At 36.5% G+C, this 27,905-nt stretch overlaps 1 protein-coding gene across 1 annotated transcript in view; it reads right to left on the bottom strand.

The window, feature by feature from the left end:
• The window catches only part of CCDC73 (coiled-coil domain containing 73), a 148,449-nt gene that overhangs the window by 59,340 nt on the left and 61,204 nt on the right, over nt 1-27,905 (bottom strand). The window contains exons 6-8 of the mRNA XM_030828735.1: nt 19,322-19,360; nt 10,920-11,055; nt 10,599-10,678 (exon numbers count right to left, since the gene is read on the bottom strand). Coding sequence (XP_030684595.1) covers nt 10,599-10,678; nt 10,920-11,055; nt 19,322-19,360 — 255 coding nt within the window. The remainder of the gene's footprint in view (nt 1-10,598; nt 10,679-10,919; nt 11,056-19,321; nt 19,361-27,905) is intronic.

Raw genomic sequence — 27,905 nt, forward strand, 5'->3', positions numbered from 1 at the left:
AGTTTCTTAATCCTGAGTTCTAGTTTGATTGCACTGTGGTCTGAGAGACAGTTTGTTATAATTTCTGTTCTTTTACATTTGCTGAGGAGTGCTTTACTTCGAACTATGTGGTCAATTTTGGAGTAAGTGTCATGTGGTGCTGAGAAAAATGTATATTCTGTTGATTTGGGGTGGAGAGTTCTGTAGATGTCTCTTAGGTCCGCTTGGTGCAGAGCTGAGTTCAATTCCTGGATATCCTTTTTAACTTTCTGTCCCATTATCTGTCTAATGTTGACAGTGGGGTGTTAAAATCTCCTATTATTATTGTGTGGGAGTTTAAGTCTCTTTGTAGGTCTCTAAGGACCTGCTTTATGAATCTGGGTGCTCCTGTATTGGGTGCATATATATTTAGGATAGTTAGCTCTTCTTGTTGAATTGATCCCTTTACCATTATGTAATGGCCTTCTTTGTTCCTTTTTATCTTTGTTCATTTAAAGTCTGTTTTATCAGAGACTAGGATTGCAACCCCTGCTTTTTTTGTTTTCCTTTTGCTTGGTAGATCTTCCTCCAACCCTTTATTTTGAGCCTATGTGTGTCTCTGCATGTGAGATGGGTCTCCTGAATACTGCACACTGATGGGTCTTGACTCTTTATCCAATTTGCCAGTCTGTGTCTTTTAATTGGAGCATTTAGCCCATTTACATTTAAGGTTAATATTGTTATGTGTCAATTTGATCCTGTCATTATGATGTTGGCTGGTTATTTTGCTTGTTAGTTGATGCAGTTTCTTCCTAGCCTCGATGGTCTTTACATTTTGACATGTTTTTGCAGTGGCTGGTACTGGTTGTTCCTTTCCATGTTTAGTGCATCTTTCAGGAGCTCTTGTAGGGCAGGCCTGGTGGTGACAAAATCTCTCAGCATTTGCTTGTCTATAAAGGATTTTATTTCTCCTTCACTTATGAAGCTTAGTTTGGCTGGATATGAAACTTTGGGTTGAATATTCTTTTCTTTAAGAATGTTGAATATTGGCCCCCACTCTCTTCTGGCTTGTAGAGTTTCTGCTGAGAGATCTGCTGTTAGTCTGATGGGCTTCCCTTTGTGGGTAACCTGACATTTCTCTCTGGCTGCCCTTAACATTTTTTCCTTCATTTCAGCTTTGGCGAATCTGACAATTATGTGTCTTGGGGTTGCTCTTCTCGAGGAGTATCTTTGTGGCATTCTCTGTATTTCCTGAATTTGAATGTTGGCCTGCCTTGCTAGGTTGGGGAGGTTCTCCTGTATAATATCCTGCTAAGTGGTTTTCAACTTGGTTCCATTCTCCCCGTCACTTTCAGGTACATCAATCAGACATAGATTTGGTCTTTTCACATAGTTCCATATTTCTTGGAGGCTTTGTTCATTTCTTTTTACTCTTTTTTCTCTGAACTTCTCTTCGCACTTCATTTTATTCATTTGATCTTCAATCACTGATACCCTTTCCTCCAGTTAATCAAATCGGCTACTGAAGCTTGTGCATTCATCACACAGTTCTCGTGCCATGGGTTTCAGCTCCATTAGGTCATTTAAGGACTTCTCTAAACTGGTTATTCTAGTTAGCCATTCATCTCATCTTTTTTCAAGGTTTTTAGCTTCTTTGCGATGGGTTCGACCTTCCTCCTTTAGCTCGGAGAAGTTTGATCGTCTGAAGCCTTCTTCTCTCAACTCATCAAAGTCATTCTCCATCCAGCTTTGTTCCTTTGCTGGCGAGGAGCTGCGTTCCTTTGGAGGGGGAGAGGTGCTCTGATTTTTAGAATTTTCAGGTTTTCTGCTCTGTTTTTTCCCCATCTTCGTGGTTTTATCTACCTTTGGTCTTTGATGATGGTGATGTACAGATGGGGTTTTCGTGTAGATGTCCTTTCTGTTAGTTTTCCTTCTAACAGTCAGGACCCTCAGCTGCAGGTCTGTTGGAGCTTGCTGGAGGTCCACTCCAGACTCTGTTTGCCTGGGTATCACCAGCAGAGGCTGCAAAACTACGAATATCGCTGAACAGCAAATGTTGCTGCCTGATTGTTCCTCTGGAAGCTTCATCTCAGAGGGGCACACGGTTGGACGCGTGAGGTGTCAGTCTGCCCCTACTGGGGGGTGCCTCCCAGTTAGTCTACTCGGGGGTCAGGGACCCACTTGAGGAGGCAGTCTGTCCATTCTCAGATCTCAAACTCTGTGCTGTGAGAACCACTACTCTCTTCGAAGCTGTCAGACAGGGACATTTAAGTCTGCAGAGGTTTTGCTGCCTTTTGTTTGGCTATGCCCTGCCCCTAGAGGTGGAGTCTACAGATGCAGGCAGGCAGGCCTCCCTGAGCTGCGGTGGGCTCCACCCAGTTCAAGTTTCCTGGCCGCTTTGTTTACCTACTCAAGCCTCAGCAATGACAGGTGCCCCTCCCCCAGCCTTGCTGCTGCCTTGCAGTTCGATCTCAGACTGCTGTGCCAGCGGTGAGCAAGGCTCTGTTGGTGTGGGACCCTCAGAGCCAAGCATGGGATATAATCTCCTGGTGTGCCACTTGCTAGGACCACTGGAAAAGCGCAGTATTAGGGTGGGAGTGACTCGATTTTCCAGGTGCCGTCTGTCACAGCTCCCTTGGCTAGGAACAGGAATTCCCTGACCCCTTGCACTTCCCGGGTGAGGTGATGCCTCGCCCTGCTTCGGCTCACGCTTGGTGGGCTGCACCCACTGCCCTGCACCCACTGTCCGACAAGCCCCAGTGAGATGAACCCAGTACCTCAGTTAGAAATGCAGAAATCACCTGTCTTCTGCATCGCTCACACTGGGAGCTGTAGACTGGAGCTGTTCCTATTTGGCCATCTTGGAACCGTCCCCCAACAGTGTCCCCTTTTAATAAATATATTATTCCTAACGGAGAATACAGGAGAGAAAAAACTTATGTGAATGAATTGTTTGTGCTGCTATTATTATCAGTGGAATGGTTAAGATCACAGGTTCTACAGACAAAATTTGTCTGTGTTCCAATCTTGGCTCTCTTTTCCTTGTTGTATAACTTTAGGCAACTTACTTAATAACTTCATTTTGCTTTAAGTTCCTCATCTATAAAATGGAGATAATAAATAAAAAGTCCCTGGTAGGTAATAATCCATGCAACCAGTATTTGAGCATCTACCATGTGCAAGGCACTGTTACCTATTATTTCTACTAAGCTGAATTCAAGGGATTCTGTAATTGCTACAGCTGCACTGTGATGTAGAATTATTTTCCCTACTTGTAAAATAAAGTACTCTCAAGTATTAATAAATGACATGAATATTTAAGTATTCCTTTATGTATTTAAATAATTAAAATTAATTATCTCATAGCTGGTAACAATAAAGGTTTTCCTGTAGACTATAAGCTCAAGAAAAAGTACCATGTTTCATACTTAAATATCCTGTAGTACCTTAATAGATTCAAAGATCTAAGAGACACTAAAAATTATAATAAATGTAAGTAGAAAAGAGTAATGAACATGATATAAAGAAAAATGTGATTTACCTTTTTCTAATATAAAAGTTGATAAAATCAAAGGTTTGATTTACTCAGGAGAAAAGTAAATGGCAAAAAAAGATACTTGATGAGAGCAGTCGTATCACTCAAGCATACTATTGTTAATGACACAAAGGTTCATGGTCAATTAGCAAGGTTGCTTAGAATGTGGTAGGTGTAAGTAGAGTAAGAGTTCAATCACCGATTGAACTAGCTACTTTACTCCATTCAAGGTAACAACCACAGCCCTTTACATCACCACGTTACACATAGATGTTCCTGATTTAAGTGTGAACAGACAAGTGCAGTTTTATTACCAATACTGCCAAAATAAATGTTAGTAGACGGTTAGTGGCAAACATTATGTTAAATATGTTAACAACATATTTTATGGCTAGAGAAAAACCTTTACTGTTGTAACCAGCAGCCCTAAACTGTGAGTTTAAAATAAGTAAATTTTGAATAAGTTCAGATGCAAGTACACAGTAGAAAACAAGAATAATAAATAATTATTCAAGTCCATAGGCCAGATGGTCTTTGACTTAACTTATTGAACAAAATAACTTATTGAATTCATAATTTCCACTGTGGAAAAATATTCAAAAACATGAGATAATAATTAAAACAACTATGGATACTGAAGGATATAAAAATAAATCTAGTTGTTTCAGTAATTAACATCTTAAAAAATTATGAAATTAATTCAAAGGTAAAATATCTCCTACAGAACCCTAAAGATTTCATCCAAATTCACATTTATAGGATGTTTGACTGATATTTATATTGTTTTGTAGTACAGAGTTTAACATCAGAATAACAAAAGGAAATCTTTTATGCTCAACTGATTTTTTTAATTTTTAATTTTTATGGGTACATAGGTGTATATATTTATGGGGTACATGAAATGTTCTGATATAGGTATGCAGTGTGCAATAGTCACATCATAGAAAATGGGGTACCCATCCCCTGAAGGATTTATAATTTGTGTTATAAAAAATCCAATTACACTTTTAGTTATTTTTAAATATACAATTAAGTTATTATTGACAATAATCACCCTGTTGTGCTATCAAATACTATGTCTTATTCATTCTTTCTAGTTTCCTTGTACCCATTAACCACACCCATGTTCCCCCCACCCCACCCCTCATTACATTTCCTAGCCTCTGGTAACCATCATTCTACTCTCTATCTCCATGAGTTCAATTATTTTGATTTTTAGATCCCACAAATAAATGAGAACTGTGATGTTTATCTTTCCGTGCCTGGCTTATTTCACTTAACATAATAACCTCTAGTTCTATCCATGTTTTTGCAAATGACAGTATCTTATTCTTCTTCGTGGCTGAACAGTACTCCATTGTGTATGGGTACCACATTTTCTTTATCCATTCATCTGTTGATGGACACTTGGGTTGCTTTCAAATCTTGGCTATTGTGAACAGTGCTGCAACAAACATGGGAGTGCAGATATCTCTTCAATATACTGCTTGCTTTTCCTTTGGGTGTATACCCAGCAGTGGGATTGTCAATTGTGTCTACTTTTTTAAAAAGATTCTAATCATATTGGCTTTAAAATAATGTATACCTTTCTTTACACAATAGGGTTTCTAACAGCTTGCTTTAACGGTGCTTTCTTGTGCACTAAGATAAGTTTCAAAGGAAAACCAGCAATAATTCCTTGAAGTTTTGATTTTCCTATATTTTTTCCTAAAGCAATATACACCTGGATGAAATAGATATCCACATGACTTAGAAAGTAAATTACTGGATAGGGGCCAGGCATGGTGGCTCACGCCTGTAATCCCAGCACTTTGGGAGGCCGAGGCAGGCAGATTACAAGGTCAGGAGATCGAGACCATCCTGGTTAACACGGTGAAACCCTGTCTCTACTAAAACTACAAAATATTAGCCGGGCATGGTGGCAGGCACCTGTAGTCCCAGCTACTCAGGAGGCTGAGGCAGGAGAATGGCGTGAACCTGGGGGGTGGAGCTTGCAGTGAGCCGAGATTGCACCACTGCACTCCAGCCTGGGCAACGGAGAGAGGCTCTGTCTCAAAAAAAAAAAAAAAAAAAAAAAAAATTATTGATAGCTTGTTTTACACTAGTGATCTGTTCTAGGTTCACTCCTAAAATGCAATGTCCTATTGATAAAAGGTATATGGGTAAAACTTATATTTGGATAAAATGGCTTTTAATTCTCTACATAAAGATTGGTTTTCTAAAAGTTTTTTCCTCTTCCAGATTACAAAATGCGACAAATGTCTATGTTTTTCTACATTTTTCAACAATTGAAAACGTGGAGCTGTTATAATCAGCTAAGTCTTGTAGGAGATACTCTAAAATGCATCAATTCCTATTACAATTATTGCTATGAGACAACAGGGAGGTAGGGAGGAGAAGAGTATAGAAAATCAGTATATGGCTGACAAAAGTAAAAGCTAGTAATTTCTTACATCTTTCTTTTTCTTTTATATATTAATTACTTAATCTCAAGAGCATAATAAATTAAAATCAGAGACCTCAGGAAAAGATCTTCATGGAAAAATATGCTTTTGATTTTATAGACTTTATAAGCCTTTAAATATCCTGAACTTTTAGCACACTGTCTGTTTTCTAACCATTTTATTCAAAGCTATTAGTGCAGCAAATAAACAGCAATGCTTTGATCTCATTAAATTACAACTTACAGTTCCTGGAGTCATAAATATTGCGCTCTTTTCTCCTTCACCCCTCCCTTTCTGGTATGGGGTAGTCTGTTTAATATCACTATCTCCTTGAGTGCTCTGACATTTACTCAGACAAATAGCAGAGGTTACGAATGCTGCTCATAGATAGTATCAGGAATTCTTCATGATTGCCATAATGGTGAACTCAGCATTCAGAATGGTAATACCTAGTTTTTATCTAACCACTAAGTTTGCTCTGTTTAACTTTGCTCCAAAAAAAAAAAAAAAAAAGGAATTCTATCTTATCACAAACCAATAACAACTGTTCTGGACAAAATCATAGAACAGTATAATAAAAATGGAAATTATCTTTGGGAGAATTAGCAATTAGAAGTTTTAAATAAGTGATATAACCAATGTTACAAAATTTGATTCTCTTCTGAAAGTTAAAAAAAAAAAAACAAGCTTTTCCCAAAGTTAAAAATCAAAGCTACATAAGATATATGAAATTTAAAATTAGTGTACTTAGAATGTCTACAATATTAAAAACTGGCTCTGAATATTTATTTTAAAATTCTCACCCTTTCAGTTACTTGAACTTTGAAGTTGCAAAGGTAATTAAATTTTCTCACTTTACCCTTCTATAACAGTCTGTCTTCCAAGAACAACTTTGCAGCATGAACACTGACACTAATGGTTTCTAGAGTGACAGAGACCACTACTGCATGACATGTTAGTACATTTAGGTAGCCCTAGCCTAGGCTCCAAGACCTGAGAGAAACAGGCTAGTGTTCTCATGAGCAACACCATTCTTCTCACGCATAGAAAGACATTCTGCACCTTCTTACATAAATCCACTAAGGGTATCTCTCCATGAATCTACATGAGCCTCATCTCCATCTATAGGTCAGAGTCTTAAATTGTGCATTAGAAATATAATAGGCAGGCCGGGCATGGTGACTCACACCTGTAATCCCAGAACTTTGGGCGGGCAGATCACTTGAGGTCAGGAGATTGAGACCAGCCTGGCCAACATGGTGAAACCCCATCTCTACTAAAAATACAAAAATTAGCTAGGCATGGTGGTGCATGCCTGTAGTCCCAGCTACTTGGGAGGCTGAGGCAGGAGAATGGCTTGAACCCAGGAGGCGGAGATTGCAGTGAGCCGAGATTGCACCATTGCACTCCAGCCTGGGCAACAGAGCGAGACTCCATCTAAAGAAAAAAGAAATATAATAGTCTATTATGTTAAAATGAAACACCTGTTTTCATTTAATGCAAAAAATTAGTACAGAATTTATGAGGCATATTTTCATAAGAATGCATAAACTAATTGTATAAAAGCTTATTGATATTTTAATCACCAAATTAATATGAATGTTACTTATTACTAAAGTCATTGTTAAAAATATTAAAACATAAATGAACCAAAGAGACATCAATGAAAATGTGTTTATTCACACCTACTAATTTAATAGTTATTTATATTTGTATTTGAAGTTTATACTGATAGAAATGAATGGTCCTTTTAATAATTCTTACTTGGGATTCCAAACAGATTTTTTAAATTATAGCTTTTTCTCTTTATATTAAAAAGAGCCACCTCTAATTTTCGAGGATGTATCTAAAAAGAAATGTTTTCTACATATATATTAATTGTACTCTTAAGTAGTTTGCTAAATAGACATAAGACTTTTAAGGGCCGGAAACATGATTATCACCACCCATCCTAATGTTCTGTACTGAAATACACCTATGCTTTTACTTTCTGATCCCTCAGGTAGAAGAATGAAGTCCAAGGAATATATAACCAATTTATTGGCAGTTGTAACAGTGAAGATATACATATCACTGTCAATAGTATTATAATATCAATGGTCTTCAAACTCTGGCTTAGCATTTAGAAGGTACTGCTATCCAAAATATACAAAGAACTCTTAAAACTCAACAATAAGAAAACAAACAACCCAATTAAAAAATGGGCCCAAGGCCTGAACAGACACTTTAACAAAAAATATACACAGATGACAAGTAGGTATATGAAAATATGTTCAACATCATATGTCTTTAGGGAATTGCAAATCAAAACAAGATACCACTACACACCAATGAGAATGACCAACATCCAAAACACTGACAACATCAAATGCTAGTGAGGATGTGACAGTGAGTGAAGTTGTGCATGTGTGAGGACAGGAAGTATACAGGAACTCTGTACTTTCTACTCAGTTTTGCTGTGAACCTAAAACTGCTCTAAAAATAGTTTATTAATTAAAATATATTAAATGATATTAAAATAGTGAAAGTCTATGTATATATAAAGGTATAAATGCTTGGATTTTTGGTATTTTTTTCCTTTTAAAAATAGGATCCTTTAGTGTCAAGACGACAACATTGACCCAAATTAGAATTCATTTCATTCATATTCATTTATCTCTTGAGTCCAAAATATACAACTAAAAAATATAGGTGAGGTTTAGAGTGCAATGTTTGACTGTGAAACAACTTTCTCTGTACTGAATCAACTAGCCTATACAAAATTGAATTCCTAACTTTGGCCTCACTAATGTTTTACCCTAAACAAGTGTATGTCAGAATCCCAACAGAAACAGATGGCAAACATAAACTAGGATAACCTGAAGATGGGTTTATTTGCAAAGGTGCAGGGAGGATATAAAGGAACCACAAGGGATGGCGCAAGTTCCACTGACTAGCAGCACTGTAGCTGTCACCACCTCTAGACCCAGAAGGTCAAGAAGAGAGGTTACTGGAACCCCAAAAGGAGACAGTATCATGTAGATTAGGCCAATTTAAGAGAAGTAGTGATCTGTTGAGGCACATGGCCAGCCTGAAGTTACCTCAGAGGGAAGGAACAGGGGGAATAAATACCCTGATTCACTCTCTTCTTCCTCCCATCTCCTGCCTAGGCTCTCCACTGGCCCAGCTCAACAGGAAGTCAGAAGATGTGGAAGCCCATTGATGCAACCCATATACATAAGCCTTCAAAAGGTAAGTATAGATCTGGAGGGGCAAACGGAAGATTTTTTTGCATACCAATATAATAAATAACTACAAATTAAGTGCATTTTAAATAGTACTCAGTAAATATTGTTTCAAAATATTTATGGAGTGCCAGTAAACATAGGTACTTAATTCTCTCAGAGGTAGGGAGGTGGTCCTAAAATGATTCAAAGCAGTATCGAGAGAGGGATTGGAAGGGAGTGGGAAAAGGAAAACAGACGTCATTCTCTATAGAAAGAACAAAGCCTTACCTACTTCTTCCTCTTGTACCAACTCTCCCTTTGTGTCAGTTGGAATATTTTTAGTTGCAAATCATGGAAAACTGAATTGGCCCTAACCAACCTGGCTTAAATAATGGGAACTTACTGGTTCACATAATTTAAATGTCTAGAGGTAGAACAAGAAGCAGGGTTGGTTGATCCAGTTACTCAATAATGTCATCAAAGAACAGGTTTCTTTATGTCATACCAATCTGGCATCTACATTGTCAGGTTCCTATTTTTTGGCTTTTCTCATGGTTGTAGGCTGACTGCCAGCCACGATAGAGGTTATGTTCTTCCTAGTTTATAATCAGAAGCTAGCTAAAGTCATTTATCCATTCCTGAACCAATGCCTATGGTTAGAGGAAAGAAACATGTTTGTGTTCTCCTGCCAATTTGGGGCTCAGCTCTAAAGCTGGAGACATCAAAACAAAAATCTAGATAAGGTTAGGAAGAAGGCAAGGGGATACTGAAGCTCAGCAAGCAACAAATAAATGTTCAATTCACAGCTTCATTCATGATGCTCCAGCCATATCAGACTTTTTAGTTCCTCAAATATACTAAACTCTTTCCTGTCTCAAGGCTTTTGCACATGCTATTCCCCTTGCCTGAAACCTTACTCCCTTCCCTCCTCCACCCTCTTACCCCCAATGTAATAAAGTCACCTCTGATGGCATCACATCTTTTACTTTTTCTTCAGCTCATTTATAATAGTTTTACATTATTTAGTCTGTGTAATTATTTGTTTTATCTAACTCCATCACCAGACTCTAACTTTCATACAAGTAGAAACATGTTTTATTTTCTTCATAGCTGTATCCTTAGTGCCACATAGCACCCAGTATATAAAAGTCACTCAATAAATATTGAATGAATGGTGCTAATAAGGATGACATACAATGAATCCTTATAAAGTATTCATGTCACCATAAAAATGCATGCTACTGGTGACAAGTCAAAGAAATAATATTTTGAATGGACTGCAACAAATGCACTAATTACCTTTACTGGAATCATAACTCAAAATTTATGCATCTGTATTGAAAACAATTTATCCTTCTACCAAAAAATTCTACCCAACTGTCCTCTAGTAATAGCCCATAAGACTATTTTAGATTATAATTTTTACTTAGTAGTGTGAAACTATATCAATCATACCTTCTTTAAACTGCATATTTCAGCTTCTTGTTTTTTATTTAAAGCTGAAAGTCTTTTGTTCGATTGTATTGCTTCCCGTACTGCAACATGAAAGACATTTAAGAAAGCATTATATTCAATGTATATTTCAAAGAAAGTATCATTAAGATAAACAGGGAAAACAGTAACAATGCAATATATATGTTATTTAATTTAGGTAACAGTTATTAACTGCCATTTACTATTATCAGTATTATCATAGAAATTCAGTGTATTCATAGTAAATAAGTCCATTCAAACATTCTCTACTGAATATGTATATTTAAATAAGATAGCACATACCATTTTGTTCTAACTTTTCATGACTCTCTTTTACCAATCCAAATTGACCTGTTATTGTGGCATAATATTTCTCAATTTCACTCAGTTGCTTATGATAGTCTTCTTTAGCCAGAAGATGTAACTGGACCTTTTGTTCCTATTTTGAAGAGTAATTTTAAATGTTATACATATAACACACACACACACACATGCACAACAAATATGTAAAATATATTGTGGTAAACAACTATTATTAGTAATATAAAATAAATAAATGTCATTTAAAAGTACTCTCTGAGTAAACTGTAAGGAGGACATATTAGTTAGGAGATATTTCTATATCTATGTAAAACTAAAGCAAACATATCTTTCCTGTAGCAAAATAGTCACTTCAGGTTTCCCTTGTTTGCAATTTCTCTTTCAAAATCTTTTTATAAAAAATGTTAATCAGCCTAACACTAAGAAAAGTGAGGAGAAATTAAAGCAATACTTTTGGTACTTTAGGAGATATTTTTTCTTTCTCTAAATCATTTGAATAATCAGGACCTATCTAGATCACTGTTTTGATTCTTTGCCCTTTCAATTTGCTAGAATAATTTCAGTGTGCATTACCAAAATTCAAGTAATTTTTCTGAGACTTATTTTAATTAATATAGTACCTTCTCACTGCATTAAGAAATGAAATGATGAGGCAGGAAGACTGCTCGAGGCCAGGAGTTTGAGACCAGCCTAGGCAACATAGCAAGACTCCATCTCTACAAAAATAAAACAAGTTAGCTGGGCATGGTGGCACATGCCTGTAGTCCTAGCTACTTGGGAGGTTGAGGTGGGAGGATTGCTAGGAGTTTAAGGCTGCAGTGAGCTATGTTCAGCCACTGAACTCCAGCCCAGGTGACAAAGCAAGACCCCATCTCTAAAAGAGAAAAAGAAATGAAATGACAAGGATATCTCAGTGACAGGGAGGCAACATAGGATAGTAGATAGTCTACTTAAACTGGAGACATAATTGGTAAAAATTAGACCTCAGTTATATAGTATTATATGGGCCTCCACTGCTTTCAGCTAAAGGAACTACTCTTACCATACCTGGGAATATGACTTTTAACTCTTAAAAAATAAATATTATGTTAATAAAATCAATAACACTTGTTAGAAGTTTTTTATCTTCACTTGACATTAGCAGAATCATTAATTGGTTTCACAACTTTCATTCATTTTTTTTTCCCAACTGCTTCACCTTCTATGATGAGCAGTTCTAAACAAAGAACAGTAGAGGTCCATGAACTGGCACTCAATAATTGTTTTCTGAATGAACTGTTGTTGTCTTATAGAGTTTTAATAGTAAAAATTTGATTTTGCCTAGCAGCATCCATTTCCCTTACCTAACAGCACCACAATTTACTTTATCGAAATACTTTTTCTTCATTACAACATGGACTAAACTTCATTACAACATGGACTAAACATTACAACAGGACTAAAATTCAGCGGTCCTATTCTTCCCTAATTAAGAGAAGGGCATGCTACTCAAAATAAACCAATTGATAGCTACTTTCTTGGAATTTGAATCTTGAGCAAAAAGACTATACAAAACTAGAGAAGTTCAGTAGTGATCCTATCCGAACTGATATGAGACCTCTGTTGTGGGTCCCTACATCCTGCCTCACAAACTCTGGAATTACTCTGGGTCCCTGTTCATTCTCAAACAATTCTTTATTCTCTGGTTGATTGTGAATGCCTCCCCTAAATTTCCTTTTACATAAGTTAGCCAGAGCCATTTCTTATTGCTTAAAACCAAAGTACAGGCCAGGCGCAGTGGCTCACACCTGTAATTCCAGCACTTTGAGAGGACAAGGTGGGTGGATCACAAGGTCAAGGGTTCGTGACCATCCTGACCAACATGGTGAAACCCTGTCTCTACTAAAAATACAAAAATTAGCCGGGCATGGTGGTGTGCACCTGCAATCCCAGCTACTCAGGAGGCTGAGACAGGAGAATCACTTGAACCCAGGAGGCAGAGGTTGCAGTGAACCAAGATCGCGACACTGCACTCCAGCCTGGGCGAAAGAGCAAGATTCCATCAAAAAAAAAACAAAAAACAAAAAACAATCATTCTTAGTAAACTATCGCAAGGACAAAAAACCAAACACTGCATGTTCTCACTCATAGGTGGCAATTGAACAATGAGAACTCATGGACACAGGAAGGGGAACATCACACTCCGGGGACTGTTGTGGGGTGGGGGGAGGGGGGAGGGACAGCATTAGGAGATATACCTAATGCTAAATGACGAGTTAATGGGTGCAGCAAATCAACATGGCACATGGATACACATGTAACAAACCTGCACATTGTGCACATGTACCCTAAAACCTAAAGTATAATAATAAAAAATAAAAATAAAAACAAAAACAAACAAACAAAAAAAAACACAACCGAAGTACAGGCCGAGCACGGTGGCTCAGGCCTGTAATCCCAGCACTTTGGGAGGTGGAGGCAGGCAGATCATTTGAAGTCAGGAGTTCGAGACCAGCCTGGCCAACATAGTGAAACCCTGTCTCTACTAAAAATACAAAAATTAGCCAGACGTGGTGGCAGGCGCCTGTAATCCCAGCTACCTGGGAGGCTGAGGCAGCAGAATCGCTTGAACCCTGGGGGCAAAGGTTGCAGTGAGCTAAGATCACACCACTGCACTCCAGCCTGGGCACTAGAGTGAGACTCCATCTCAAAAAAAAAAAAAAAAAAAAAAGAAAAGAAAAACCAAAGTACAGGTAGTAGAGCACAGTGGTCAAAAGCTAGTCTGCCTATGTTTAAATCTTGTTTCTGCAACTTAGTGTGACCTTGGGTAAATTATCTTCCCTATTTTTAGGAAGAAGTTTATAATAGTATTTCACTCATAGGGTTGCTGTGAGGATAAAATGAATTAATATAAATAAAGCACTAAAAAACGAAGCCCATCATATAAAAATCACAATAAAATGATTGTTATTATTCCTTAACTGGTAAAAGTATCAATAGTTTTAATTAACTTTTATTTAGAATAAGCATGGCCTTTTAAAAAATATTCATGAAGGGCTAGGTCATGGTGGCTCACGCCTGTAATCCCAGCACTTTCGGAGGCCAAGGTGGATGGATCACAAGGTCAGGAGTTCGAGACCAGCCTGGCCAACATGGTGAAACCTGTCTCTACTAAAAATACAAAAATTAGCCAGGCATGGTGGCACACACCTGTAATCTCGGCTACTGGGGAGGCTGAGGCAGGAGAATCGCTTAAATCCAGGAGGCAGAGGTTGCAGTGAGCCGAGATCATGCCACTGCACTCTAGCCTGGGTGACACAGCAAGGATCCGTCACAAAAAAAAAAAAAAAAAAAAAACATATATATATATATACATGTACACACACACACACACACGAAGAACACACATTACAATTTAAGTTGTACCTAACTATATTATCTTGGCAAGTCTGATGACAGTCTTAACTTTTTCAAAACTATTTTTTAATGATTTTAAACATGATATATTATTGGTAATAATTATGATATATCAGTTGAAAATTTCTCATGTATGTCATCAGGCTTTTCACTACTTATTTAATTGTGCAGCAGTTATAAATGCAAACAAGTTGATAAATGTACTTAGTCCTGGAGAGCTTATGCCTACCTGGGTAGTTACTATTATTAGTAATGGTGAGCAATAATGAACCATATTTCTTTCTTCTAAAATACCCCTTAATTTCTGATTGAGAGAATTATATTAGCTCTCAGCAGATTTCTAGAAACCTAACACAATTTCACTGAAAACTGGGTTAATGGCATTTTTTCAATTCAAGGAAGTTTTTAATTTATTTTTTTGGAGACGGAGTCTCTCTCTGTCACCCAGGGTGGAGTGCTGTGGCACGATCTCGGCTCACTGCAACCTCCACCTCCCGGGTTCAGGCAATTCTCCAGCCTCAGCCTCCCGAGTAGCTAGGACTACAGGTGCATGCCACCACGCCCAGCTAATTTTTTGTATTTTAGTAGAGACGGGGTTTCACCATGTTGCCCAGGCTGGCCTCGAACTCCTGAACCCAGGCAATCCACCCACCTTGGCCTCCCAAAGTGCTAGGATTACAGGTGTGAGCCACTGTGCCCGGCCACTTCAAGGAAGTTTTAATTTTTGATTCTAATCAACATTTATGTAGTCTTCATTAGAATACTCTCTACTACATAATATATGATCCCACAAAAGCTTTCTTAACCTTTCAGCTAAAAAGTGATGAATAAAATAGGTAGTCAATGCCTACAAAGGTTAAAAATTCTGTTAATGCTAAATGACGAGTTAATGGGTGCAGGAAATCAACATGGCACATGGATACATATGTAACAAACCTGCACATTGTGCACATGTACCCTAAAACCCTAAAGTATAATAAAAAAAAAAAAAATTCTGTTAACTAAAAATATAGCAAAGATCAAAGGAGATTTCATGCATAGAGCTTTATATACATTAGAGTAATTTCTGATACACTCTTCCAACATCCTTTGAGGCAAAAGTTGAATTTAATGAAAATGCAGTTTCATTGCATTTGTTTGCATGACATAATTCTGATTTTCAAACACATTAGCCTATTCAATGGCCATGATATGTAACATTAAGACTTCTAAATCACATGGGCACCTACAGCTTATTAGCCCATATATGCCCATATGAACGTAGTTTACTACCCTGATTTAGTTTTGAAAATGAGATGAAGAGGTCCATTGTCCAGTTTGCCACTAATTTCATGACTATCAACAAATAGTTTAAATTCTCTGAAAAGCAACAACAAAAAGTAATTGGTAATAACACTTTAGAGATGTAAGAATATTTTAAAGAATAAAAATAAATTGATTTTTACTATTATTAAAACTTTAATGTATTATAAGGCTATTTTATTGAGATGATTAAGAAGTAGTTAAGTACATATTGTTTGGTTCTTTTTATCTGCATGAATCGACTCAAATTATTTTTCCTTTTACACAGTTTTACTATCAAATGCAAAGACAGTCTACAAAAAATGTCAGCATTCATTGCTTTCTAAACACATGTACATCTCATTTTAAACAAATCTAATCTATGAAAGTCAAGACTGGCCGGGCGCGGTGGCTCACGCTTATAATCCCAGCACTTTGGGAGGCCGAGGCGGGCGGATCACAAGGTCAGGAGATCGAGACCACGGTGAAACCCTGTCTCTACTAAAAAATACAAAAAATTAGCTGGGCATGGTGGCGTGGGCCTGTAGTCCCAGCTACTCGGAGAGGCTGAGGCAGGAGAATGGCGTGAACCTGGGAGGCGGAGCTTGCAGTGAGCCGAGATTGCGCCACTGCACTCCAGCCTGGGTGACAGAGCAAGATTCTGGCTCAAAAAAAAAAAAAAGAAAGTCAAGATTAGAGGAAAAATAGCATATCCATAATTATATGTATGTGTGTAGTCTAAAAGCTTACTTTAAAGCCTTGAAGCATTTAAAATGGGAATAATGTAAAAATATTTGCACACAACTTTTTAGAAATATATTTACTGATAAAATGCACGGCTTCACATTTCTCCCTTTTTCTATTTACTTAAGGAGACTGATTTGAAAACTTCTGGAGATAAAATTAGTTTCCCTTAAAACAGTTTGTTAAGAGTAAATTTTAGAGGAAAAGATAACAATCAAAATATAAATTTAACACATTCATTTCCAATTTTGTAACTAATCTTCTAATTTCTTCAATATGAACCCAAACTACATCAATGGAGTTATAAAACTCAATTTTCAAAAACCTATGGCATCTTTCTTAAGATATCCTTACCTTTTCAGTTGCAAATATAAGGCATAGATTACTTTAAAAACCTGAAGTCATGCTGCTAATATACGTGTGTACATATATACATAATATTTATGATCATGAAGTTACTTCCAGATAAGTCTTCAGTTTAAAAATATTCTACTCTGAAAGAATGTGGTTATTCTTAATCTATCAAAACTTTCAATATTGAAATTGCTTTAATTTCATAAAGAAAAAATCTTTCTTGTAAATCTTTTATTTAGAGGAAAATGATATACAGAAGAGAAATACAATATGACAATGGTTTGGTAAGTTTACTTCCTTCATTAAGCTGTATTAGCTATTCAGTTTTACAACACAGACACCTATAAATTCAATTATTACCCAACATGGTCATCTATGTAGTAATCACTAAACACAGCAGGAAAAATTTGTATCAATGACCAGATCACAATGATGGTGAATGCAATGTCCTAAGATTTCTCTCTCACATGTTTTTATTGCATCCTTTTCATTGGTAATGATTGTGATTTTTTCAAAGGGGAGGTACTTTTAGGGATGGAAAAATCATTTGATTTGTGATTATGTTAATTTATCTCAGAACATATCACCACCTCTAAAAGAAAATCAGCTTACTGAATCACAGAAGACAGAAACTTACTAGTAGTTAAGGACTCACCTATAGGAGCTCATAAACTTGAAATTTTCTTAATACTATTTTTCAAGTTATTTCTTTTAGGACCCTAACTTTATTGCTCCCCAAAGTCATGCCTTCACACTAGTGGCTATCTTGTTTCCTGTCTTGCCCATAGAACCAAATAACATAAAAGAATAATGTACTGCTTGGAATAAAATAAGATTAACTGAATTATCGAATACTATACTGTACTTTGAATAAAGAACAAGTCATCTGAATTATATAATAATAATGTAACAGGAATAATGTAAAATGAATATATGTAAGAATGCTTAGAAAAAGGGATACTTCTAACTTTTAAATCCAAAATATAAATGTTCTGCCAGAGTGAATATAAAATATTAAATATATCAATATATAAAACTTTAAATTAAAAGCGATGCAACGCTTTAAACTGTCAGAAAAATATTATGACTATAACTGAAATATCATTTTAGTAAGTATAGATGTTGTAATTCACAATAACAAAAAGCTTAGAAGTGACCAAAAACTAGAATAAGTATATACATGTTTCCACATTTTTTTTAAAAGATTTTAAGTATCTGTTTGATGAAATTTGAAAGTGGAATAAAACACATTTTATGTTGCCTTTGATCTTTAACTTGTAGCCTTATCTCCCAGGTCAAAGGGCACATTATTCAATTTCACTATATTTTGTGTAAAACCACTGTAGCGTTGAAGATGACTTTCAGTACAAATGTCATGGTACTTAAAGCTAAACCAGAATCTAGTTTTTCAGCTTCTTAATTAAAATCATGGTCTAAAATAGTCTGACAATATTATTTTTATTCTTTCCAGTTGAACAGCAACAGAATTTTCACATCTTTTATTCAATCAAGCTTAGCAATCTCTCTATGGCTCTTTTATTTTCTAACACGCCAAACAATTTCAAGAAGCAAAATACTTTATGTTTTCTATGTAATGTCAGAAGGGGTGATAGTTCATTTCTTACTTCTCATATATATAAAATATATAAGCCTTACTCAAAAATTAATTTTACTTGCTTTACAGTCTGCTCCAAAGAATGAAGACTGAATAGCATAGCCCCACCCAAAAAGCCTTTTGACAATTTAAGTGGATATAGGAAAATTTTGCTCAACCAAAAACACAGAAAAAAAATCCTTCTGAATAAAATAGGGCTAGAAGGGAAAAATATCAAAGTAAATATTCCCTAAAATGTTATGCTGTAAAAAGCAAAAACATTAGTTTTTAACAGACTATAAAAGAGGAATGCACAGTAAATAAATACTTGTTGAACAATATAGGATCAGTACCATATCCCAAGTGTACACTGATAAGGGATAAATATTATATCCTCAATACTACTTCATACATTTCAATTTTTTCAGGCTACAATAATTACATGTTTACATAAATATCTAGAAAAGATACCATTAAATAAGAGGTTTTAGAGTTTTGTTATTTGTTTTTACTATAAGACCCTAATAATAATTTGGGAACTGTGTAAAATTTATTTTAAATATATAGGTTGAATATCTCTAATCAGAAATGATGGGACCAGAAGTGTTTCATATTTGGGATATTTTGGGATTTTGGAATATTTGCATTATACCTACGGGTTAAGCACCTCAAATGCAAAAATCTAAAGTCCAAAATACTCCAATGAGCATTTTCTTTGAGCATCATGTTGACACTCAAAAAGTTTCCAGTTTTGAAGCATTTCAAATTTTGAATTTTCAGATTTGGGATGCTCAACCTGTGTAAGTACTACGTAATCTCAAAATAAATTTGTGAAATAATTCATTTATGCAACATGTGAAATTGCAAATATCCCCTTTAATATTACTGGAGACAGTAATATCCAGTTTCAACAATTAATTTTTTCACTATAAATGTCACATTTTATTCACAAAAATACTAATCCCCCTAAGTACTAATCCAGATGGGGGAAAAATATGTTTTGTAATTTCCTTACCATTTCACTCACTTTCTTCTGTAAAGAGTATTTAGAAACCTTGAAAAATGAGGGAGAAAAATCTCATTAAAATACTTTAATTATCTACAACAAATTCCTCTGATATCAAAATTGCATGCTATAAAATGTGGCATTTATCTTCTATGTACCATTATTGATTTATTCAACACACATTTATGGCACCTACTATATGCTAGATACTTTCCTAGACTCCTAGAAGATAGCAGTGAACAAAACAAAGTCCCTGCCCTTAAGAAACTTACTTTCTAGTGGGGGTGGTGATAGACTGACAAATATAAGTAAAAGGTATGCATGTTAGAGAGTGATAACCACTAAGACAAAAATAAAGCAAGAGAGAGAGAGCAGTCTAGGGGAGTTTGTTATTTCATATTAGCTCTTCACTGACGAAAAGTTTTTAAAACACAAGCATAACAACTGTTTTAAACAAACAGATCATCTCACGATCCACAGATAACAGTCATTAACACTTTGGTACTACCAGTTGTTTGTTTGTTTGTTTGTTTGTTTGTTTGTTTGTTTGTTTGTTTTTAAGATAGAGTCACACTCTGTTACCCAAGCTTTAAGATAGAGTCACACTCTGTTACCCAAGCTGGAGTGCACTGGGATGATCACAGCTCACTGCAGCCTCAACCTCCTGGGCTCAAGCAATCCTCCTGCTACCTCAGCCTCCTAAGTAGCTGGGGACTATAGGAACATGCCACCACACCTGGCTAATTTTTAAAATTTTTTGTAGAGACAGGGTCCCACTATGTTGCCCAAGCTGGTCTTGAACTTCTGGGCTCAAGAGATCCTCCGGCCTTGCCCTCCTATAGTGCTGAGATTACAGGTGTAAGCCACCATGCCCCACTCTATCAGTTTCTTAAAAACATACATTTATACTTTAAAAAAGAGCCAGTAGAAAGTGATAATAAACGTCTATTTTATAACCTATTTTACTTAATGTGTAATAAACACCTTTCTGTGACAAATTAATGTACAATATAACTTTTTAATGGCTACACAGTATTCCATTTTTTAACTTTACCATAGCTTACCTAATCACTCATGTTTATAGGTTTACTGAATTGAGTTTTTTACTATTATGAAATATTCTGAAATAAACATGCTTGTATCTAGACATTTATAGTTATTCTTTTTATTAGGATAAGTTCCAAGAAGCAGAATTTCTAAGATTTGTTAATTTTTATAGGCTTTTTTAAACTGTTACAAAAGCCAGGGCAGTGGCCCATGTCTGTAATTCCAGCACTTTAGGAGGCTGAGGCTGGTGGATTGCTTAAGTCCAGGAGTTCAAAACCAACCTGGGCAACATGGTGAAAGTCTGAAAACAAACAAACAAAACTTAGCTGGGTATGCTGGTGTGTGCCTGTGATCCCAGCTACTCAGGAGGCTGAGGCTAGGATGATTGCTTGAGCCCGGGGGGTGGAGGTTGCAGTGAATTGAGACTGCGCCACTGCACTCCAGCCTGAGTGATAGAATGAGACTCAGTCAAAAAAAAAAAAAAAAAAAAAAAAAAACATTGTTACATAGTCTTCCAGAGTGGCTGACCAAGTTAAATGCCAACCAGCCATGTATGAGTGTTCATCCTCTTAAATCCTACTTATATTTTTTAAATTTTAAGCAAAAGTACAATAATTACTACATATTTCCTATGAAATAAATTTTTTAGCCTACTGCCATGAATGAGCTGATTTGATTTTATTTTAATGGATAGGTTGTATATGATTCATTTCTTCCATAAATGTTGAATGCTTATTGTAAGTAAAGCATTGATATAGACATTGGGAGTACAACACTGGACCAAAAAAAAAAAAAAAAATCCTGCCCAGCTTAAATTCTGGGCAAGAAAATAAGCAATATAAGTTAAAATATATGGTACATTAGATATTGATAGGTGTTAAAGAAAAACAATAAATCAAGGAAGACGATTACACAGGACAGTCAGGAAACTCCTTTCTGAGATAGCAAATTCTGAGTAAAGACCTGGATAGAAGTAAGAAAGAATATTTCAGCAAGTTCCCTAATGTGGAATAAGGCCTAGTGCGTTTAAAGAATAGCAAGGAAGTCCATGTGGCTGAAAGGGAGTAAGCAAGGTGAAGAAGAGCAGAGTTCAGAGAGGGGCAAGGGAAGGCAAGGGGACCCAAATCATTGTAGACCTCATTATGTGTGATATGGATTTGGTTTTTACAACTAATGAGACAGAAAGCCACTACAGAGTTCTGAGGACAAATGTGACAAAGCCCGACTTGGCTTTTTTTTTTTTTTTTTTTGAGACGGAGTCTTGCTCTGTCACCAGGTTGGAGTGCAGTGGCACCATCTCGGCTCACTGCAACCTCCGCCTCCCAGGTTCAAGCGATTCTCCTGCCTCAGCCTCCCAAGTAGCTGGGACTACAGGCATGTGCCACCACGCCTGGCTGATTTTTATATTTTTAGTAGAGACAGGGTTTCACCATGTTAGCCAGGATGGTCTCCATCTCTTGACCTCGTGATCTGCCCGCCTCAGCCTCCCAAAGTGCTGGGATTAGAGGCGTGAGCCACTGCGCCAGGCCCTGACTTAGCTTTTTAAAGACTCACTCTATTACATTCACATTAGAAGGGAACAGAGGTTGTGGCAAGAAAAACCACTTAATAAGCTACTGCAATAATCCAGATGAAAGAGGATGATGAAGGAGGACTAGGGTGTTAGTAGTGGATGAAATAAGAAGTGGTTGGATGCTAGATACACTCTGAAGGAGAGCCAAAAAGAAAAAAAAAGAAAAAAACCAGTAACTGGAAAAAGAGAGTTGTCATTAACAAGGATGGAAAAGATTAAACAAGCCAGTTTTCAAGAGGCAGGATTTTAGAAACTTAATTTTAAACATGTCAAGTTTGAGGTATCTTTTAGATATCCAAGCAGAGACTGCAAATAGTTAATGTAGGATGGATTAGGGGTTAGGAGATATACATTTAGAAGTCTTCTGTATGTAGATACCATTTTAAAGACACGAGCCTGGATGAGATCAGAGTACTTTTTAAGGCATTCAGCACAAAAGCAAAGGGAAATGTTTTGAGGTCATCTAGAAAAATAAAAGGAAAAAATGTAAAGAAAAAATTCAGAAGACAATATATTACTCTAATCCTGAATTTACTACCTGCTACCATTAGTCAAAGATAAAACTACATGTAGAGCAAATTTACCAAATTATTTCAGGCCACCGTTCTTCACATACCTTATTACCTCTGCATTTTATTATTTCTCAATTACAGTCCACAGCTATATTTTATCAATACCTCTAGAGTACTGCCCAACTAATAAACTCCCACATAGCTGCATTTCTAACACATAGATGAATTTGAAAATATAATTGGATTGACATGCAGTATTTTTATAGATGCTATATTTAATATTTTAATTATTTAAAAATTGGTTAATATCACATATAGGCATACTTCTAATATCAGAACAAAACTATACTGATGCTAATGCATTAACTATAGAAGGCAGCTTCAAAAATAAAATGCAAATGTTTTCCTATTATAGTTATCCTTCACTTTATGGAAAATTATAAGAAAAGCTGACTGAAAAGCACACTGCTTTAGAGAAAAAAATCTTATTTTCCCATTAATTTTCCATTTATTGAATTTATTTTAGTTGGGAATAAAGCCCCCCAAATACTATGTTTAAAACATTTAACCCCTTCCTCTTCTTAAACAGTTCAGCTCTGAAGTCCATTAGGTTAGGTAGAATAAGGTATGTGAGGAAGTGGTGAGGGGGTTGTGTCTAGAGCATTCCGGAACAGAATAACAGGCCTGAATGGAGAAGAGGATTTTCCCATGTAAGGGAGGGCAGTCTACTGTGGGGAGTCAGAAACTAAATAAGGTGAGGAGGGTGACCCTGCAAAAGGGCAACCCAGCTGAAGGTGTCAGAATCCAAGCAGGTAAAGGAGGACATCCACATAAGGAAAAAGGAGGCAGCAGAATGGTGGACTGGTTATGTAACAGGGTGTTTTATGAAATAAGTCAACATCTTAGTGATAATGAAAGTCAGATTTCTCGTTGAAAGATAAGAAAAGTATAAATACAGAAAGGAAATAAACTAAAAGAATCCTTGTAGTTTGGGATTGTAATTTGCAGTAGTGCAAATTAATGGTTTTCAATATACATACATAGATTGATATAAAAATACATATAACTGTAAGTATATGTGTATATGTATGTAAATATATACATATATTTCCTAGCTCTGTCCACTGAGGGGGTGTGAGAACAATGACACTCCAACAGTAATAATTGTAATAGCACTCAGATCTTGGTTTCTATATACATTTTTCTACTAACAGGAACCAGGGTAACAGGGAGAAATGGTTTATTCCAGGGCAAGATCAGGTAAAGTATGAGGTGATCCTGGTACATTTTATTTTTATCTGAAAGCATAAAAATGCTAAAAGAATGATGAAGACATGTCAAAAAATACTCAGCAGCCAGCTTGAATGGACTCCCACTGGCCAAACCAAGAATAATTTGATAAAAATAAATGATAGTCAAATATTTTAATCCATTGTACAAAATAGGAAACTATGAGCCTATATTGATATACATAAATATATTAAAAGTTTGGTGAGAAATGACATATTTACATAGTTTCAAAGTTCTCTCCACAAAATACGCTGATTACAAAGGAGAAAAGATTAACTTTACAGTGGAGAAACTTGTCAGATACTACCTTAGTCAAATTATCAGAGTGAACATCACCAATAATAAAACAAATTGAAACCATTAACTATCTGATAGGATTCAATAAGAATATGGCATTACTCCTGTGATATTCCTTCCAGAGATACATAAACTGAATCTAACCATGAGGAAACATTGTACAAACAGAAACTGAGGAACGTTCTACAAAATAATGGTCTGTAATCTTCAAGAGTGTCAAAGTTATAAAAATCAACCAAAGACTAGGAAAGTCTTCCAGACTGAAAGAGATTAAAGGGCTATGACAACTAAATACAAACATAGGATTCTAAACTAGATCCTTTTGTTATAAAAAAACTTTAATGGGACAATTGGTAATACTGAATGAGTCCTGAACATTCCAGTTATGTACCAATGTTAACTTCCTGATTTTGATTGCTGTGTTATGGTTTTACAGGGGAATGTCCCTGATTATAAGAACGATATACTATGGTAATGAGATGATAGAGCATCAGTTTGGCAAATTATTCTAAAATCATTCAGGAAAATAAGTTCTTTGTATTGTAATTCCAATATCTCTAGAAGTTTATGATACTTTCAAAAGAAAAAAAGTGATTCTTAAAAACACTGTGGAATGAACTAATATGAAATGTTTGAAAAATATATAGCATCAATAAAAAAAGTTAACATGCAGCTGAAGTTCAAAAGAAAGATAAGGAAACTGTCAGACATCAAAAATAAGACAGAAAACCCATAGGCAGAGTTGTAAGTATGCAAGGTGATGCTTTGGTAATCCAGAAACCCCTACATACAGATATAGGCTGTCATGGCAAAGTCAGGGTTTTAATATCCATGTGGGCACAAAGCCAAGGGATCTAGCACACTGGTATAGAGAAAGGACTCTAGAAGAACAGCTAATTCCAAGAAAGGAAGACTAGAAGAAGTCAACCTACCAACACAAAAAAATGTCTTTGCCTAGATCACTGGTCCAAAACCAAAAATTATTCCATGAGAAACAGAAAAACCTAAACTTGGAGTACAAAAGGGTATAAAGTCCTAATAATAATATATACTCCCTGCATGGTATGTACATCCTAGATGATAAATTAAGGTAACAACAAGAAACTGCTCTGTGAAACCCTTGAGGCTCAGAACAGAAGCAAATGCAAAAGAGCTCTGTAGGAAGAATTCCACAAGTTCATCAGAAAAATACAGCCTCCACTAAAGAGGGGCTCACAATTTAAAATTTATGAACCACATTAAAAAGGAAGATTTACAATGAAGGAGCATTAGCTGGCAGCCACTGCAAACAGGAAGACTTGTACACACCAATAATTAAAAATAACAGAAGAATCTCAAAGATATTATTAAAAATATTTTAATGATTAGAGACATAAAAGATAAATAAGAAATATGAAAAAATATAAGAAACTAGAAAAAGACAGATTTTTAAAAGCACCAAATAGAACATCTATGAAAGAAAAAGGTCATTATAAATAAAAAACTTAAAACATAAGTTATATGGCAGATAAAACATAGTTGAAGAATTAGTGAACTAAAAGATATATCTAAGAAAATTACTCACAGCTGTAATCCCAGCACTTTGGGAGGCTGAGGTGGGCGGATCACAAGGTCAGGAGATCGAGACCATCCTGGCTAGCATGGTGAAACCCCGTCTCTACTAAAAATACAAAAAATTAGCCAGGCGTGGTGGCAGGTGCCTATGGTCCAAGCTGCTCGGGAGACTGAGGCAGGAGAATGGCATGAACCCGGGAGGCGGAGCTTGCAGTGAGCTGAGATCGCGTCACTGCACTCCAGCCTGGATGACAGAGCAAGACTCCGTCTCAAAAAGAAAAAAAAAAAAAGAAGAAAGAAAGAAAATTACATAAGATGCCCACAGGCATAAAGAAATAGAAAGTGTATAAGGTATAGAGACATGGAAGATAAATGAGAAGATTCAAAATATATCTTCTTAGGAGTTTGAAAGGAGAAAATATAAAGACTCGTTGGGGAAGGTAATACTTGAAGTGATAATGAGTTAAATTGTTCCCAAAAAATATATTAATTTTCATGTCACAAAATAACTCTTAAATTATAAAAAAAGAAAACAAATATTGTAGTAATAAAAATAATTATTGTAATTCAATTTAGAAAGCTGTAGGACTGAGAGTGATTCTTAAAAGAATTTTTTAGGGAAGATTTAGGTTCACAGCAAAATCCAGAGGAAGGTAAAGAGATATACCATATACTCCCTGCCCCACACATACATAACCCCCAATTATTAACATCCCCCACCAGAGGGGTACTGATACGGTTTGGCTCTGTGTCCCCACCCAAATCTCTTGTCAAATTGTAATCCCCACGTTGTTGGAGGAGGGGCCTGGTGGGAAGTGACCGGATAATGGGGGCAGTTTCTAATGGTTATCACCATCACCCTGGTGCTGCCTCATGACAGAATTATCATGAGATCTGGTTGTTTAAAAGTGTGTAGCACTTTCCCCCTTAGTGTTCTCTGTCTCCTGCTCTGCCATGGTAAGACATGCTTACTTCCCTGCCCGCCATGATTTTAAGTTTCCTGAGGCCTCCCAGCCAAGCTTTCTATACAGCCTGCAGAACTAGAAATTAATTAAACCCCTTTTGTTCATAAATTACCCAGTCTCAGGTAGCTCTTTATAGCAATGTGAGGATGGACTAATACAGGTACATTTGTTACAATTAATAAACCTACACTGACATCATTGTCACCCAAAGTTCACAGCTTACATTGGAATTCGCTCTTGGTATTATACATTCTATGGGTTTGGACAAGTATATGACATGTGTCCACCATTAGAGTATCATACAGAGTATTTTTACTGCCCTAAAAAACTTCTGTACTCTATCTTTTTATCTCTCCCTCCTTCAACCCCTGGCAACCACTTTTTTTTTTTTTTCAAGACGAGTCTCGCTTTTGTCCCCCAGACTGGAGTGCAATGGTGTGATCTCGGCTCACTGCAACCTCCACCTCCCAGCTTCAAGCAATTCTCCTGCCTCAGCCTCCCAAGTAGTTGGGGCTAAAGACACCTGCCACCACACCCCACCAAATTTTTGTATTTTTAGTACAGATAGGGTTTCACCATGCTGGCCAGGCTGGTCTCGAACTCCTGACGTCTGGTGATCTGCCTGCCTCGGCTTCCCAAAGTGCTGGGATTACAGGTGTGAGCCACTGCGCCTGGCCACAACCACTTATTTTTTACTGCCTCCATCATTTTGCCTTTCCCAGAATGTCATATAGTTGGTGAGTAGTGTATCTTTGTTGTTTTAATTTGTATTTCCCTGATGACACATGATGTGGCACATCTTTTCATAAACTTATATGCCATCTGTATGTATATCTTCTTTGGTGAGATGTCTGTTAAGATCTTTGGCCCATTTTAAAATAGATTGTTTTCTAATTGTTCAGTTTTAAGAGGTCTTTGTTATTTTGGATAGCTGTCCTTTGTCAGAGGTGTCTTTTGCAAATGTTTTCTCCTACTCTGTGGCTTGTCTTTTCATTCTCTTGACAAGCCACAGAGTAGCTAAAGTTTTTAATTTTAATGAAGTCCAGCTTATCAACTCTTTCAGAAATCATGCTTTTCATGTTGTATCAAAAAAGTCATCCGGGCACAGTGGCTCATGCCTGTAATCCTAACACTTTGGGAGGCTGAGGTGGGCGGCTCACGAGGTCAGGAGATGGAGACCATCCCGGCTAACATGGTGAAACCCTGTCTCCACTAAAAATACAAAAAGTTAGCCGGGCGTGGTGGTGGGCGCCTGTAGTCCCAGCTACTTGGGAGGCTGAGGCAGGAGAATGGCGTGAACCCAGGAGGTGGAGCTTGCAGTGAGCTGAGATAGCACCACTGCACTCCAGCCTGGG

Source organism: Nomascus leucogenys, chromosome 15 (assembly GCF_006542625.1).
Source record: "Nomascus leucogenys isolate Asia chromosome 15, Asia_NLE_v1, whole genome shotgun sequence".
In the NCBI taxonomy this organism is placed as follows: domain Eukaryota; kingdom Metazoa; phylum Chordata; class Mammalia; order Primates; family Hylobatidae; genus Nomascus; species Nomascus leucogenys.